General features: G+C 34.5%; 1 protein-coding gene across 3 annotated transcripts in view; it reads left to right on the plus strand.

The window, feature by feature from the left end:
- NBEA (neurobeachin) overlaps positions 1-16,385 on the plus strand; it is a 510,074-nt gene that overhangs the window by 181,752 nt on the left and 311,937 nt on the right. For 2 of the 3 annotated variants that reach the window (XM_056329057.1, XM_056329058.1), the window contains exons 25-30: positions 3,626-3,634; positions 6,071-6,251; positions 7,366-7,496; positions 8,869-8,976; positions 10,692-10,860; positions 12,248-12,343. In XM_056329057.1, coding sequence (XP_056185032.1) covers positions 3,626-3,634; positions 6,071-6,251; positions 7,366-7,496; positions 8,869-8,976; positions 10,692-10,860; positions 12,248-12,343 — 694 coding nt within the window. Of the gene's footprint in view, positions 1-3,625; positions 3,650-6,070; positions 6,252-7,365; positions 7,497-8,868; positions 8,977-10,691; positions 10,861-12,247; positions 12,344-16,385 lie in introns of all 3 variants that reach the window. The other variant, XM_056329059.1, reaches the window with a different exon arrangement.

Consider the following 16,385-nt stretch of genomic DNA (forward strand, 5'->3'; position numbering starts at 1 on the left):
GAATATTGGATGTTTGAATTAATTAGGGCTATATGCAGAAAAGAGCCAAGAGATAATTTTAGCAAAATTACTTTCAGAATATCAGAGAAATTGCAGGTTTTTTCTTCTTTTCTGCAACAGATTCTGTATTGTGTTCTCTCCCTTGCTGAAAAAACAGTACTGTCACAGTTTTTTAAAAAAGATGAATGTTTGGGGAATTTCCAATTTCAACAAGATTTTTTCCTTTGCATAGTTAGGACTTGGCATGAAATGGCAATTCTGGGCTGGGTGGAAGATTACTCCATGATCCTTTGTCTGCTGTAGAACAGGCAATCTTAATTATAGAATTTCTTCACTATTGAATTACAGAATCACAGAATGCTTAGCACAGAATGCTTAGCGTTGGAAGACACCTGTGGGGATCATTTAGCTCCCCCGCCCCACCAAAGGAGGTTCTCCTGGAGCAGGCGGCACAGTCACATCCAGGCAGGTTTTGAATGTCTCCAGAGAAGGAGACTCAACAACCTCTCTGGGCAGCCTGTTCCACTCTGTCACCCTCAAAGTAATGAAGTTCTTTCTCATATTCAGATGGAACACACACTGTGTTGAAGTTTGTGCCTGTTCCCTCTTGTCCTGTCACTTGGCACCACTGAAAAGAGCCTGGCCCCATCTCCTGACACTGGCCCTCAAGGTATTTGCATACACTGATAAGATCCCTCTCAGTCTTCTTTTCTCCAGGCTACACAGGCAAAACATCCACTGCTCTCCCCTCATCTACTCAGCCAGCCATTCCATCCTAGAAGGCTACCAGGTTAGTCAGGCGTAATTCCTCCTTGGTGAATCCACGTTGACTGTTCCTGATGACCTTCTTTTCCTCCACGTGCTTTGTGATGTCCTCCAAGATGTGTTCCATCACCTTTCCAGGGATGGAGGTGAGGCTGACTAGCCTGTAGTTTCCTGGGTTCTCCTTGCCCTTTTCAAAGACTGAAGTGACTGTGCCTTTTCTCCAGTCCTCCATGACCTTTCAGAGATGATGGAGAGTGTCCTGGCAATAACATCTGCCAGCTCCCTCAGCACTGGGAGGTGCGTCCCCCATCAGGGCCCGCGGATCTGTGAGTGTCAAGTTTGCTTAAGTCATCTCTAACCCGATCCTCCTCAACCAAAGGAAAGTCTTTCTCCAGACCTCCTCTCTTGCCTCCAAGGTCTGGGAAACTGGAGGGCCAGCCTTGGCAGTAAAGGCTGAAGCAAACAAGGCATTCAGTAGCTCTGCCTTCTCTGTGTCCTTTGTCAGCAGGGCACCCACCTCATTCAACAGCAGGCCCACATTTTACCTAGTCATCCTTGTCCCGCTGACGTACTTGAATAGGGTTTTGTTGTTGTTCTTGTCCTCCCTTGCCAGATCTAATTCCAAACGGACCTTAGCCTTCCTCATCGCCTCTGTGCATGTTCTGACCACATCCCTGTAATTCCTCTCAAGTGGCTTGGAATTACTGTAATAGAAATTTGCCTTTTGCTGTCCTGTTTTTTAATCCAGACTAGGATGATCTGAACAGTGCTGTGAACATGAGCCTTTAAATATGAATAGGAAAAAGAAAGAATCATTATCTATGTAAGGAAACCACTCACAAATCTGTGAGTGACTCAAGCACAGTGAAGGTTGTATGTTTGCATGGAATACATGGCAAAGTTTGCTGTAATATGCAGTAATTATTTCCACATAATTTAATATTTCCCTTGATTTCAGTTCTATGCCACCCCTGTCTCAGGGTCTGTACAAGGCCTTGCTTCTGATGCTGGTGTTTTTAAAGCACTGTCGATTGTATATATGAAACAATATGAAACTGAAGCAAGTGTAACAAAAAAATACACCCTATTTTGTTGTTTTGCAATATAAGCTGGAGTGTGTTGCAGTGTTGATTCTGATGTCTTATTAAATTGGGGAATTAGATAATTCTGCCAATATTATAGGGAGGCTATAAAATATAAAATACTGATAACCTTTTTTTTTTTTTCTCCTTTCTGTGGGGAGGTCTTTGAGGCTTTTTTTTCTTTTTAATTACAGCTGTAAGGAAGACATTTTTAAGGTGGTGTACAAGTGTGTAAAAAGCATATTTGAGGAGCTGTAAAGAAAAAGGTTTGCAGAGATGCTTTCTGTTAATAGCAGCTGGTTGCCAGATAAAACACTGTGTACAAGCTAGGAATTTGAATTAATCATTGCTTATTACAAGAATAGCAGCTGTGACAAGTACTTGAGGACACTGAGTAAGGCAAAAGAAATTTGAGGAGTTGAAATCTATGTGACAATCGAGAGTAAATTTCCAGACCCCTTGCAATTAGTTTGTTTTCCCACTTATTCTGTGAAGTCTATAATTCTAATTCTTGCTTGCAGCTTTTAAAGCAGCAGCTCTCAAACTGTGATCTGAGAGTTGCTGGTGTTACATGAACAGCTGGCTACAATGCTCAAACATTTAAAGACAGCCTTATTAGGTTTGTGCATTAAAAGCCAAGATGAGATATTTTTCTGTATGTTCTGTATATATTGTTAGCATTACTGTGTTCATGACTCATGTGATGCCACGGCTGCTGTGTGATCTGTAAAAATTCTGAGAATCAACAGTGGTACACTGATGTAAAAACTGTCAGCTAGTAATTGAGAGATAATAGCCACAGTTCAATTCTCGAGGTACCTCCATCTATAAAAGGGGAAGACACACTTAAAAACTGGTTGAACATGGTATTTTCTGTTCTGACAGGAAAGCAAGCAGTTTGTTTCATCTTGGTTTTCTTTCTGCTAGATTAGGTTTTCCAACTATTTAAATGACAAAAATATTGACAAACTCTTGAAAATTCAGTTTCTTTCCCTTTTTAAAATGTAACCGGTTAAAACTTGAGGATTAGTTCCTTGCCTATTGTCATAAGAGAGAAAGTGCATCTATCTACAACTAAAACATAAAAATCTAACACACCTATGTCATTGTGAACACTGGAATTTGAAGACTAACTCTGTCCCAGGGGCATAGTGAATCTTTAATTTTATTTTCTTTCTGTGGTTCAAAAGCATTTAAATACCTGGTATGATAGTGATTTAGGTTGAAGGAATCCCACCCAAATGTAATGTACAAAAGGAGCTATCTTGTGTTGCTTCAAAGGAAGGAGCATTGTGCATGAAGAACCAGTTTGCTTTTTGTGACGTACATGTGTTTCGTCAAAGCATTTTAAACATATTTGCCTCCTCATACAAGGATTAAATATTTTATTACATTTCAGTTGAATGGCTTGTTGCAAAGCAATAATTTTATTTCTATACAATCAGTAAAAACATCACTTTGGTTTACATGGCTTCATAAAATTGCTGTATGTACTATATAAAAGATGTACATTGGTTTGGAAGAATCAGTGTTTACATGAATGCCATAGTACAAGATTTACAGTTTTCCTTATGCATAGCTGTCTTTTGGAAGTCTTTATTTTCAAATGTTCATTCTGAGCTGAAATATTTTGCTGTTCTAATTACAAATTAAACAAATGTGTAATTCCAAGATACTAATTTGTTTCAATTTTACATTGTATTTTTAGTTAACTTAAATAATTTTCTTTTTCTTTTATTGTTGTGATCTGTTGTCTGTTTTGTCTGTTGCATGTCCAGGGTTCTAAGGTTAGTATTGCTGCTGTAAGTTTCATTTTTTTGCATTTTCAAAAAATACCTTTTTTTTGATCATTTAATATTTTGGCGCTTTTTTATTACCATTATTATTTTCCTATATCATGTAGTAGGATGTGAATAGGAATGTATTAGGGTAATCATTAACTTTTCCTAACATGTTTCCCTTGAGTAACTTAACGCATTGTCAAGTATCATGCTTACTGTTGGCTGCTGGACTGAATGTAGGCAGGCCCATGAGCTAGTTTAAGTTATAAATACGGTTGTTAATAGAAGAATTCTTTAGGCCCTGAACACGTTAATTATATGGGAGACTTGTTACTGCTTTTAAAGTATGCTGAATAGTCATGAGATGGTGATCTGTTCACTTTTTAAAGAGTTTTTGAGCTGCATCTCTCTAAAATATTGCTAATACCTGAAAGCAGCTTGATTAAATAATGGATCTTATTTTAAACATCATTAGAGTGTCAATGTGCTGTATTTAACAGGTAGAACTGATGGTAAGTTTTGCTGTAAAAAACTGTCATTTTTTACTTCCATCCAGCAGAATTTTAGGGAAATTTGTAAAAAAAGATATTTTTTTTTTTCAATTCAAAGTCTGCAAAAGTCTTGGTAAAATGAAGTAAAGTGTTATATAAAATGAATTTATTACATAACTTGTAAAAAAAAAAGCAATGAGTATTCTGAGGAGGTTTAAGACTATGATTGATGCAATACAATTGAAGCTTAAGAAAAATCAACAGCAGGCAGTCAGTTGGCTGCTAGCAAGCCTGAAGTTATTTCAAGCATGAGTTCAAAGTTAAAGTTTTTATAACCACCTATGAGTTTTTCTAGGAGACTTACAGCTATAGATTTTTGCAAATATGTTTTCTTTGGATGAGTGCTTTCGAAAATGATGTTCCAGTCTGTTATAAAAATCCAGCAACTTATTCCAAAAAGTAGGAACACAGCACACACTAAGCGGGGGAGACTTGGTGAAAGAAGATAGGCTGGAAATCGTTCTTCTGAGAGTTGTCATTTTACCATTTTTCTGATATTATTGGGCAGATCAGACAGATGACAGCCCTTCCCAAATCACTCATGTAACTGACATGTTACATCCTGAAGAGAAATTAAATGAAGCGGTATCTATCTTTGTGGTGACACATGCCACATTACATCCTTCATCTTTCAAAACAGTTTCTTCCTTAATACAGTTTGGCACAGTTCACACTTTAATAATTTTGTAGGTGAAGTATTCTAAAAAGTGAGTTATGAGTGAGGTTACTAGTTTTTTTTTAGAAGTATGGAAATAAAGAAATTTTTATTTTTCTGTATTTTTCTTTGGAAGGAAATGGCCTTAACAGCAAAAAATACATTTTGAATATTTTTTTAAAATACTTCTAAGCAAATTAATAAAAATAAACAAACCTAACAAAAGTAATAATTTTCAAAGGGACTGAACTCCATGTTCAGAAAAGCCCTGAGATCTGAAATCTTTTTGACAGTAAGAAGCAAACATCTGTAAACAATTTCAAAAATAGTATTTAGGCATATAAATGTGGACACAGTCAAGTACTAAATCCTGTTTTCAGTTTTTCCTAGCTCCAGAGGTAAAAGTGTTTAAACAGATATTTATTTTTTTAATTAAACTTATTGTTTCCTTATGTATCTGCACTGTTCAACACCTGAATGCACTTGAAAACATGACCCTGGACTTCTAAGTATCTTTTTGGAGAAAAACATGGCCCCTTTCAGATTTCAGAAATACTGACCTCATTCAGCATTTTTCTGTGGATTCCCATTAAGGAGAATCCAACACTATATTAGGAAAGAAATAGCCATTCTCTGGGAAGTGTGAGCTGCGTGCCATATAACTTGTCATGTTTTTACTTCCCCCTGTTGCTGTCATGAGGGAGTAAACGTTCTGTCTTCTGATCTCCAGGAGAATTGGACTTTGTCAGGTCCCGATATGGTATAAGCATTCCCAGGGAGAATCGATTCATGGAAACAGGGCAATACTGTGTTTTTTCCCACTCCACTCCTCACATTTACTTGTTTATCTAAAGGAACATAAAAGCTGTACAGACAGTAATTACTTTCATCTGTTACCTGTCAGTTTGCTTAGCCTATGGAAGAATGTAAGAGTATGTTGCACCCATAGATACCGTGCATTGTTTTACTATCTGGCCACACTTTGTCTTTACATAGTTGCTAAAAACCTTCTCATTTATATTAGACTTTTTCTCATCTATTACAGCATGTAAATGTAAATAATTTTCTCACTCTTTGTGCTGTCTTAATTCGAATTTACGTTAATAGTAGGAGATTTTTAAGTAACTCTTTAACGTTTTTGTCATTAGGCATAACAATTTAGATTTGTATGTGTATGTGCTGTCTTTATATTCCAGTTGTGTTCAAAATGTTTAATTCAATTATCTCCTTTTAAAGACTGAATTGGAAAATATTGAAGTGACACAGGGAATGTCAGCAGAGACAGCAGTAACTTTTCTCAGCCGTCTGATGGCAATGGTTGATGTACTAGTATTTGCCAGTTCTCTAAATTTTAGTGAGATTGAAGCTGAAAAAAACATGTCTTCTGGAGGTCTAATGCGACAGTGCCTAAGGCTTGGTAAGTTGGCAGACAGTATGTATTAAATAATTACTTACAGATCAATGAGCTACAGATGGATCAAATAGTGACACATGTAGGAAAGGACTTGTACTGACTATGATGTGATAACATAAAAATCCTGTTTATTATTGATTTGAGACAGTTTTATGGTTGATTCAATTTAGGCACAAGAATAAGCTAAAATGACATGTCTGAGATTGTTCTTTCTTATACGTTTCAAATTGTTTATATTTTGGGGGAGTAAAAATATTAAATATAATTAAATAAATTGAGATATTTTTTTTTCCTTAAAACTGCTTTGCTACCTGCATGTTGCAGGTTTCCTTATCCAGGTCTCCATGGATTTGGAAGACTATTTATAGGCTATGTAAGAAAAAGCGTGGGATGCACGTGCAGACTCTGTAGACCTTAATACATGTTGCAACAGTCTGGCACCTCTCTTCACTATTTGCTATATACTGTTACAGTTAATTTAGGAAATTTTTAAATTTATGAAGAATTCAAACTATTCTATGCAAACTCTATCAGTTTATCCTTGCAAACATTAAATTTTGACTGTCATCTGGCATGGTGCTGTTTTGCTAATGTTACATCCAACATACTTTTTAATCTCTCAAATGATGAATAGTTTTTGTACTCAGATTTTGTCCTGTTATTATTCATACCACTCATTAGGTCACTGATAATTATACTGCTGCTAAAATAAAAGTTGTGATTTATGCTCAATGATCATTTTTCATCAAATTCTAAATTACTGCCTACTATTTTTTTCTATTCTAGCTGTACATAAGTACTTTCAGATTTTAAGTGTTGATAACAAATCAATAATGTACAAGAGCTCCAGTTCAAGGATTCATAATTTTCAAATGTTAATGTAGTGATATATCAGTTATATAAAACATTCAGTTGTTCAACTAAAGAATAAAATAAATAAGTCAACATCATGCTTTCTTAGCACCAACAGAGAACCTAATGTGAGAACTATGTGGCACTTGTTATTTGGATATGGTTACTGTCATATCAAATTAGATATACAGATTGCTAATTGATGATCTGCCTATAATAATGACAAAATACTCCAGTTTGTAACATTTTCATAACGTATTTTTAGTTTGTTGTGTGGCTGTGAGAAACTGCTTAGAATGTCGGCAAAGGCAGAGAGAAAGAGTGAACAAGACATCATTAATCAGCAGTAAAACTCAAGATGCTCTTCAGGGTGTAACTGCAGCAGCAGCAACCAAGGTAACCCACTCCTCAGTTACCAGCAGCAACGACATCCGTGCTACGGCTTCATAGGATCAGAAAATAATTGTAACTGCCTTCTCAAATATTTGGCAAAAGCTTAGGGTTTTGCTGTTAACTGATTTAAAGTAAATGTGAGGGGGTTTATTTGAAACAAGAAAACATTAACACAGTAGTATGACTGGAGTAATTTTAAATAAGCTTTTTCACTCTTGCTTGGTCTACTTCAAAGAAGTCATCCCCTTAAACCTGTCATGTATACCTACACAGCTTTTTTTAATTTGTCAGGACACTTGCAGTTTTGATGAAATCCTGCAATCGTATCTTTGTTGATGGAACATCTGAGTCCTGACAACTTCCACAGACCTCTGAATGCACATTAGACATCAGTATTTTCTATCTGGTTTTAGGAATCAAAGTTATTTAATATTCAATTACAGCTTAGTTTTCCGGTTTCATTAATTCATCATTCATTTTTATAATTAATAATTAATTAATAGCTTTTATTTGTGTTTATTGTTATTAATTTATAATTTCATTATAATTACTAATGAATAATTAATAAAAAGGGGGGGGGGGCGACTTTAAGACTTTGGAAGTCCTGAAATTCAAATCTCAGAGAATTTAGCACAGCCCATGCCTACAATACAACACTTCGTATGATGTAAAAAAATCCCTTTTTTGGCTACTATATTTTCATTACTAAATTCAGCGGGTTTTCTTCTCTAAAGACTTTCAGATAGCATTTACAAACTGAGCTACTTTCACAAAATTATTTCATTAAATCACACCAAAACATTACATTTCTCCACATTATCACATTCAGTGCAAAGCAAATCAGTATAAGGAGACTTTTAGGTGTTTAGGCATCATTTGTAATACATTATCATTTTTTAAAGGAAGCATACTACTCTATGCGTTTGTAATAATAGCAGTTATTCTGTAAGTAGTCTGTAATAATTCTCAGTAACATGAACATAAACTGATTTTTCAAAATTATTCTGCTCATCATTTTTAAATTTAACAAACATACTAGAAATAATTTATTGTACTGCTATGAGACAACTCTAATCTGAAATAACCTTTTGTGTGCAAATTATTGTAACTCTGGGAAAAGATACAGTTCTGAGGTACTGGGAAGATGTAAAATTTTTTATCTAAATAGTGTTAAGATAATAATTCATAACATTGCTTTATTTCTAGAACCCTTTTCTGAGTATTATGTTGGAAGCTTATTGGTGGTAAAAAAGAATCTAAGGTTGATGCAATATCTAAAAAAGGTGTCAAATTAAGGTTCTAACAGACATGCTTTGATATTTGGGGGTGGGGGGTGGCGGGGATAGACAAAAATCTCACTACTTTTTATTTTTAGACTCCCCTTGAAAATGTCCCTGGCAATCTTTCTCCTATAAAAGACCCTGATAGGCTTCTTCAGGATGTTGATATTAATCGTCTACGAGCAGTTGTTTTTCGTGATGTGGTGAGTAATATGTGCTGTAATTCTTTCTTCTGCAAAATCATCACTTATATTTTGAAAGAGATTTTGATTGCACCGGAATTAAAAATACCCTTCATGTGTTGTACTTTGTATATTATCTGCAAACCATCTGCTTGTGGCTTTGTAACTACCAGCCACTTTCTGCACTTTAAAATCATACTGGTAAGCTATTTCAGATTAGTAGCTAACTGTGTTTAACAGTCAGACTTGATCTTACATTAGCCAAATAATCACAGCCAGAAAAAATCAATTATGTCTTATGTTGATTAAAACTGGATTACTAAAGGTGTCAGCTATTTTTCCAACCACGGTAGGAGGAAGAATTACTATATGTATTACAGAACTGCAGCAAATTGATTTATAAAGACAGTTTTTACTTCTGCTAAACATATATATTTATACACACTATATGTAAATATATTTTTTTGTTGTTTTTCAGATTTTTCTATAGTTTTTTTAGCATAAATGCATCACAATGTGGGTTTTTTTGGAAATAAGTACAATAGGAATTACTATTATATATACACCAATAGGTATGCTTAAACTTCTCCAACCTAAGTTCGAGTAGATTGAAGTGAAGATTGATGTTAGAAATAACTTTAAAAAGAAGAAAGTAGAACTTGACACACAAAAAAAGTATCTGTCAGGATGACCTGATCATCTTGAAAGGGCAAGGTTGAATTTGGGTGGAGATCTTCTCTCACCTACCCTTCTTAAGTAGAGTAGAAGGGAATGGGGAAATGCTGTTTCTGGCATTTCCATGAAAGTTAATAAGAAGATTTCTGTTATTTTAAGAACTGCTAAGACATGCAGCCAAATTAAATAACACCCAGAAAACATGGCAGGCAAGCACTGGATTTGTCACAGAAAATGCATAATTGTGGAATTGTGAAACCACTATAGGAGTAGATAGAAGCTGAAGTCTTTATGTCTACCGTGTTGAGTTTTACACCATAATAATAATAAAAAAAAAATATTTCAGATGAGCTACAGCAACTTAAGCTTAATCAGGATGATACCTAAGCCATTGATGGTAGTTGCCATAGAACAGTGGAATATGTGGCGTGGGAGGAAGTCAGCGAAGTTGTCGTGGTCCTGGCCTTTACTTAAATCAGAGTCCTGGAAAGCTAGGGTTGCTGCTGACAGTCCTGTTCAAGGAGAAGATAGAATGTAGGAGCTGGGATTTATTGCTGGAAAAAAAACAGTGATCATATCCCTCCTGCTTTTACATGTTACCAGAAGCTGTTATGCCTGCTTATGCATCCAGTGTTAGCTAGAAAAGCATCTGTTGAGCTTAGTTCTCCCTTTTAGCAGTAGTACCCCTTACCTTCTTGTGTGGCCAGAGCTTTCGGAGTCTCATCCTTGGGGCAGCTAAAGTCAGTTGCCCTTGCAGTTGGGAAGCCTTGAAAGCACTTCCAGAGCAGAATCAGGCCTCTGTTCTGAAAGGCCCATTGGCTCCACAGTCCCAGAGATTTGTGTAGTGACCAAATTACCTGTAAAATTCAGTACTTAATACACGCTATGTTCATAGTACTCCACTAAAAATCCATTAAATCATCTATGTAATCCATTTGCTACTATACTAACAGATACAATGTTTCAGAAATATATTATTTATTACGCCTTGTGATGTTCTTGTGTGAAAATTCTATGGAAATGTCTGATATTATAGATCTGTTCCTTTTTCTCCAACACAGGATGACAGCAAACAGGCTCAGTTCTTAGCTTTGGCAGTAGTCTACTTTATTTCCGTTCTGATGGTCTCCAAATACCGTGATATACTAGAACCACAACGAGAAACTGCAAGGTCTGGGAGCCAGGCAGGTAGAAATATCAGACAAGAAATAAATTCACCAACAAGTACAGGTATATTTGTTTTCTTCAAATGTTACTTGATTATTTTTTTAGAGCAGTAATTTTGCTGCAAAGTATTTTTAATGAGCAGCTAAAGATCCTAATAGGTAATTACTTGCTACTTTCTTCCTGTCTAATTATTTGGCTCTTTAACATACTTTGGCAGATTTCAGTTATTCTGTATATTTGCTCATAGGGTATAACTAGTTTTCACTGGCATATTGCTTTTTTATGGCTTTTTTCCTTTAACTTGAAAATAATTAAAAAGAAACAGGGTGCCTGATGGAGTTAAAGCTATAAAGTATGAGACAGTCGATCAGCACAACTTCCTAAATCTCTTATTTGTTAGGAAGAACAGATATCTTTAACTCTATACCATGAAATGTATAAACAGCAAACACAGCTGTTTGCCCATGTGAACTCCTTTTGTTTGAGTGAGGAGGTTTGTGAAAGGGTAGTGGAGGACTGAGTACTTTCCTGGAGTCCTCTGTGTTGGTGCCTGCGTTTAAAAGCCTGTGGAAACAATGTAATGAAAAGGAGACACTTCTGTTGCCTTCTTTGGCTGAACTGTTCCTGATTTTTGTTAGAAGTAGTGGTTTTTACTAGCATGTGTTCTTCAGCCTGAGAGGGAGGGAGTCTCTTAGCTGTCAGAACCCGTCAGAAATTAGGAATCCAAACTTTACCCCACTTTGTTTCAAATATTATACACTGTCAGTTCAGTAGATTTTTTCAAGTCTGAGTCAATTGATTCTAACTGTACCTTCTGTGTTAAAGGAGCTTAAAACTGTAACTGAATTTGTCCATGAAGGTCTTTATGTATGTTTTTCTTCTTGTTCTGCTTTTAATTACTTTTTCCATTTACAGAGTTGCTAATTTTGATTCTTCATAGAACTTTTTTTCCAATTTGTGTCATATTTACATTTAGTCATTATTTTCTTAATCATCATGATGTTTTGATTTACTGCTTATACATAATTTCTGAAGTCCATGTGTTTGTAGGCTTTCCATTATAAATGTATTACATGAACTTAACTATGAGAAATCATAATTTTTTGCACCTGGTTATACGTTATACGTTACAGTTCTGCACTAAGAAACTGCTAGTTTCAGTGAACTGTTTCATCCATAATTGTCTTGCCTCTGTGTGTGCATACATAGATATCTCTCTGTGTGTCTTTTCCCCTATGAATGTTGCTCTTGAAGTGCCCAAATAATAGGTATGCTGTTTCCTATCTCTTGATACAGAACTTGTTTTCTTCCTTTAGAAATGCATTTTTTTGTTGATAATACCATATTTGCATGTTTCAATGAGATAGGATATCTGTCATGGATCCACAGTGGACCAGACCACACATGAATACTAGCTGGCTCACATTTGATTCCATGATTTTCTCCACAGTTGTGGTCATACCATCTATCCCTCACCCAAGTTTGAACCATGGATTCCTTGCCAAGTTAATTCCTGAGCAGAGCTTTGCCCACTCATTTTACAAAGGTAATATTAACATCATCTCCTAACCTGTTTGGGTGTTCTTATTTAATGTAATGTAATTCAAGAACTAACTGTGATGTAATTGTTGATAAATAAGTATACGCCTCAGGTTACATGGAGATCAGACCTGATGATACCTTTAAAACTTTAACTTCCTGCCTACATTTCTCTAGGAAATCTCTTTCCCTATTTTACTACCATTTATTAACTTTACTTATTATGAAATAAAATAAATTAAATTTAAAAAAGAAGTCAGGAGGAGGGAATGGATGTAGAAAATTTAAAATGCTTTTTTGGTTTGTGGTTGTTCTGCTACAATATTAAGTCCATAAAAATAAAATCAGGCCTATTTTAAAAATATTGCATACCACATAAAGTATGTAGTACTTTTGTAGTATTCCCTTTCCCCATACCTTTTCCTATACTTTTGCTTTCCTTTTTTGCTTTTTTCTTGCCTTCTTGATGGTATGTAAACCTCTGGTATTGTATGTATTGTGAATTATTTTATGCCTGTTAGTTAATGTGCTGTGCTGTGCTTTTCTTGAAGGAAACTGCTTTTGTGACCAGAACAACTATTATATGTTTTGGGCCCGATTTGTTTTGTTTGTTTGTTTGTTTGTTTGAATAGATACTATATTATGTAGGGAATAAGTCTTTCAGATATCGTTACTTGAAAAAGAGAGGGTTACCCGAATGTAACTTTAGCCAAGTTTGCATGTACATTTTTCCCATTTCTTTGCATGCACTGTGCTGCAAATACAGAAATGTAAAATAGGTTAAAAAAATTAATCTGATGAAAATATTCTTGGTATGATTTTGAAAAATCTCAGTGAGTAAAAAGACTGATTTATAAAAAGCCTAAGAAATTTAAAGTTGTATCTTATTTATAAAGAACAGAAATAGTTAACTTCCTACTTTAGTAGTAATGCAACTTCTGTTTATCATATGCTGATCTGGAAGCATTATGTTAAAATATTCATTACATCAACATCTGGTATTTCTTTATATTATGAATTGTTTTGATTTCTAACTACTAGTAAGCAAGGATTTGTGATTTTGATTAATAAGATTATCTGCCATACAAAGAAAAAAAATATTTTGGATCATTCCATTTGCTGACATAATATTCTTTGTTGTGATATAGTTGCATTTGTATGCTTTAATCCATTGTTGATAAAAAAGAAATAATTTGCTCTTAGTTCACAAGAATACTACAGTACTATGTAGCACTACAGAATAAACCCCTAAAACTGTTAAATACTGCTTTCTCATCTTTTTTTTTTGTTATTGTTCTATTTGGGGGGGGGGTGTTTATAGCATGTTTCTGTGTAGCAGGTACAGGATATTTTATTTTTAGCCACCTTTGTTTGAAAATTGGGATTGGTTAGACTGCCTCAAAACACAGTTATTTAAAGACAATTTAATCGTCATTAAATTCAATAGAATAAACATAGATTATGCAACACAAATGAGATTATATTGCTATTTGTACGAAGCTTGGTATTTGATATAATGGGTGGCAAAAGGAGGGGAAAAGTAAATAGTTTTCTTCTTATCTACATGTAGTACATGAATAAAATATATGTAAGCAGAAAAAAAGATTTGGGAGAAGTGGAGGCAGCCATACAAACCAAAATATTTCAAATAAAGCATTTTTTAAGAATTCTATCTTTTGTACTATTGTCTATAGTACTTGTTTTACCTTGAGTTCACATAAAATATAGGTTTGGTTTTAAAATAGTTTAATAAAGCTATAGTAAAAGTGTGAGTGGGTTAAAAAAGAAGTGTTTTGGCTTTAGAAACAAATTATTCAGGAAAGGAAGTGTTATCTGTAGTTAGTTATTTTATTTGTTGATACCATCATATACTTCAAGTTTTTAACTTTGAGCTCTCAGCCGCTTATACTGAGCTGCTTCACCCCTTACAGAAGAAAAATGTTTCTGCTTTTTATATTCTAAGCCCATTTCCTCAGTTTCGAAAATTATCAGGAAATTAAGTGGAAAAAAAATGTCACCACTGTCAGAAAAGGCTAAAAGTTAAAACCTATTTTGTCCTTTCAAGAATCTTTCATTCCAGTAGCTAAACCAATTGGTTTCCTTTTACTAATCTGACATGCTTTCAGATGTTGGCAATAAGCATGTAATATTTGAATATTATTTTAAATATTAAGGTTTTTAACACATTATAGAGTGGTTTAATGTAGCATTTAATAGTAAATTTAAAGCAAAATCCTATTTTTAAAAAAAAATGATAAAATTTCAGTTTTTACATGGTTACATGGAAGTCTTTATTTTATTCATTCCACATGAAAGTAAATGGATGTGAAGGATTTGTTCCTTGTCAGTCCAATTCAATACAGTAAATTGTATCATTATTGTTAGAACTGTACAGGACTTCTCTGGGACAGATCTGTGTGAATTAAGGGAGAGGGATTGGCTGCTTATAGAAAATCCATTTATAGTAGATGGAATCTAGATATCTGTCCAGGAAACTTGGCAGGGGAAGAGTAAGATAGGAGTAGGTGTATCATCAGTATTTAAGTAAAATACTGATTTTGTTCTTAGTGATGATTTTTTTTTCTTTACATGGGGCAATATCTTCAGTTAAAATACATATAAGGCCGTGTGAGACCCTACTTGTCTTGGCCACATTACAGTATTTGGTTGGTGTATGCTTCTTAAAACTACAGCTGGTGGCAAGTACAGCTTACAAGAATTTTAAACATTTTTATACTTGATATGAAACTTTTCAGTTCTCATCATATAAAGTGTTGACCTTTGCCTAGTTCATTGGTGGTATTATATATGAATATGAAAATATATATGAATATGAATAATACAGATAAATAAAATGTAGTATTGTATTGTAAAGTATGCTTTGCAGGGAAATACATTCTAACTTTAATTACAAATGTCTGTAGCTAGTAAAATCAGAATGTAATATTTCTTCTACTGTTATGCAAATATTGTTCACAAGCTATATGTTATATTATAGTGCTTAAAGGAGGAAGGACACACCTAGGAAAGAAAAAATAAGCCGATGGTGTCCATGACTACCATTTAACAATAAAAATGGGTGTTTTTCTTTATAATGTTCTATACTTCTGTGTTTATTTTTCTTTCTAAGCTGATTAATGAGGAGAAGAAAAATGTTACTCTGTCTATAGATTTACTCCTTGTCCTAAGTCTGTTGCAAGTGTTTGAGTTTCTTGTACTGGTTTCTGATAACTATAAAGGGTTTGCAGTACTTCTAAAATAGTCTGTGCTTAGTCAGACAAAGTGGAACTTCCAAAATTAAAAGCAAGCTCCCTCTCTTTTCAATTTAGGTCATATATAGTATTACTCTTTGGAGTAATTTATTACCACAGTCTCAAGGAAAATAGCAGATCAGAACTATTCTCTTCCATCTGAAGGATGTCTGAGAAACACATCCTACAAAAGTAGATGTTGCTAGACTGACTTCTTTCTGTTCACAATACCGAAAAATTAGAATGAGTTAGATTTTTGGAATGTCAAATGGCTCAGTTTCTCTGTGTTTATGAAGATTTCAAAATGGAGACTTTAAACCAAGAATTGTTTAAATGCAGGATCCTCTCAAGTGATCTAAAAAGTTTTCTGGCGTATAGACCTTTTGGTTCATCAGATTTCTTCAACTAACTGTGATTAAGATAAGTTCTTCAGCATATTTAAAATATTTAAGTGTAGTAAAGGTGGGAATAACATTTAAAATTACTTTGCTAGAAGGGTAGAGTTGTGTTCATCTGACTAGTCAAAGATGATAGAAACACTCTTTATCATTGTCACTATCTCTGTGACTGTGGGTGTTGCAGTATGACCAAAACCTCTGTAGTAGATTTTCAGGTTTTATCTCAAAATCATCAGTCATGTGTGAGTTGTACTTTCAGGAAAATACCAGTAATGAATCAATGTCTGAGTTAGTCATCCTAGTCTCCATTTATAATAGGTGGAGAGGAGTTACGGCACATTTAGGGTACAATTCATCTGGTCTGCTTTAGAAATCTACTTAAAAAAGAGATAAAATGGGC

This window comes from Falco biarmicus, chromosome 2 (genome assembly GCF_023638135.1).
Source record: "Falco biarmicus isolate bFalBia1 chromosome 2, bFalBia1.pri, whole genome shotgun sequence".
NCBI classification, from domain to species: Eukaryota; Metazoa; Chordata; class Aves; order Falconiformes; family Falconidae; genus Falco; species Falco biarmicus.